This window comes from Myotis davidii, unplaced genomic scaffold, assembly GCF_000327345.1.
Source record: "Myotis davidii unplaced genomic scaffold, ASM32734v1 scaffold514, whole genome shotgun sequence".
NCBI classification, from domain to species: domain Eukaryota; kingdom Metazoa; phylum Chordata; class Mammalia; order Chiroptera; family Vespertilionidae; genus Myotis; species Myotis davidii.
Window position 1 is genome coordinate 1,048,629 of NW_006286236.1, and position 1,146 is coordinate 1,049,774.

Sequence of the window (1,146 nt, forward strand, 5' to 3'; positions counted from 1 at the left end):
TTCCCTCCCACCCCCCCCGCCCCAGGCTGTTTCTAAGCTGCCCCCTCTCTTGCACATATTTTGAGAAGCCTTCTAACCTAAATAGTCTGCAACCTGCCCAGCCTTTCAGACCAGCACTTCTCAAACTTGAACCTGCACAGGAATCGCCTGGGGACCGTTCGTGCTAAACTGCAGATTTGCTCAGGCAGGCGTGGAGTGGGCCCAGGACTCCGCGTGTCCGGTCGGTTCATGGGTGACGCTCGCGCTGCTGGCCGACGGGCCACACTGCAGTAACCAGACCCTAGAACTTTCTTCCTAAACTTTCCGAACCCTCTGAACATTCTAGAATCATCACAACATCCTTAAACATTCTCGCTTCTCTGAGCGGCCCCTCCTCCCTCTCTCACTCTCGCTTGCACCCCCACCTGTGCAGCTGCTTGCTCTTCCATCATTCATCCAACCTCACGAGTGCTCACTTGGTGCCAGGCCCCGGGAATGCTGGGGCGGGTCAGACGCAGACCCTGAGCTCGGTGGGCACACAGCCCAGCCCAGGGGGAAATGGAGGGTTCTGGGACCTGACTCGGAGAAACGCTGGTGCTCTTGTCACAGAAGTCTGGGCTCCGGGCACTCAGACACCGTGGCCCCTCATCACCCGTGGTCCCCAAGGCTGGTGGGACAGGGCCCCCGAGATGGGGTATTCCCAGCCTCCTCTCATTCCCGCTTCATGCCTGTCATCAAAGCAGCCTCCAGCCCCCTAGCTCCCCATACAGCTGTACGGGCACCTGCAAGGACTCCCCTCCTCCTCACAGCACCCTCCCTGTCTCCTTTGGGGCTCAGCCACAACTGCGCTCAGCCCCGCCTCTACCTAGGCACCTGGCCTTGGTTCTCCCCAGTTCCCCAGCCCGTCAGACCTTGCTGTCTGTCCCCAGGTGCTGTCTGACCCTCCTTGTCCCCTCTTGCCGTCCCAGTGTCCCCGCTCCCAGAGTGTTAAGGTGCTGAGACCCAGTCTCCCCTGGCCTGGTGCTGCCTTTGGAGATGCCAGGGCAGGGGCGCCAGGCTTTGGACCCTCAGCAGGCCTGAGGAACTGAAGCGGGTAACGTTCAGGTCAGTCAGGGGGACCCTCCCTCCTCTGAGCCATGATGCCGAGAGAGGCCCAGGCCAAGTAAG

The 1,146-nt window shown here is 60.9% G+C and overlaps 1 protein-coding gene across 1 annotated transcript in view; it reads left to right on the forward strand.

Annotated features, from left to right (window-relative positions):
• C1QTNF6 (C1q and tumor necrosis factor related protein 6) overlaps positions 1 to 919 on the forward strand; it is a 9,291-nt gene extending 8,372 nt beyond the window's left edge. The window contains exon 4 of the mRNA XM_006757454.1: positions 909 to 919. Coding sequence (XP_006757517.1) covers positions 909 to 919 — 11 coding nt within the window. The remainder of the gene's footprint in view (positions 1 to 908) is intronic.
• Positions 920 to 1,146: the final 227 nt, after the last annotated feature.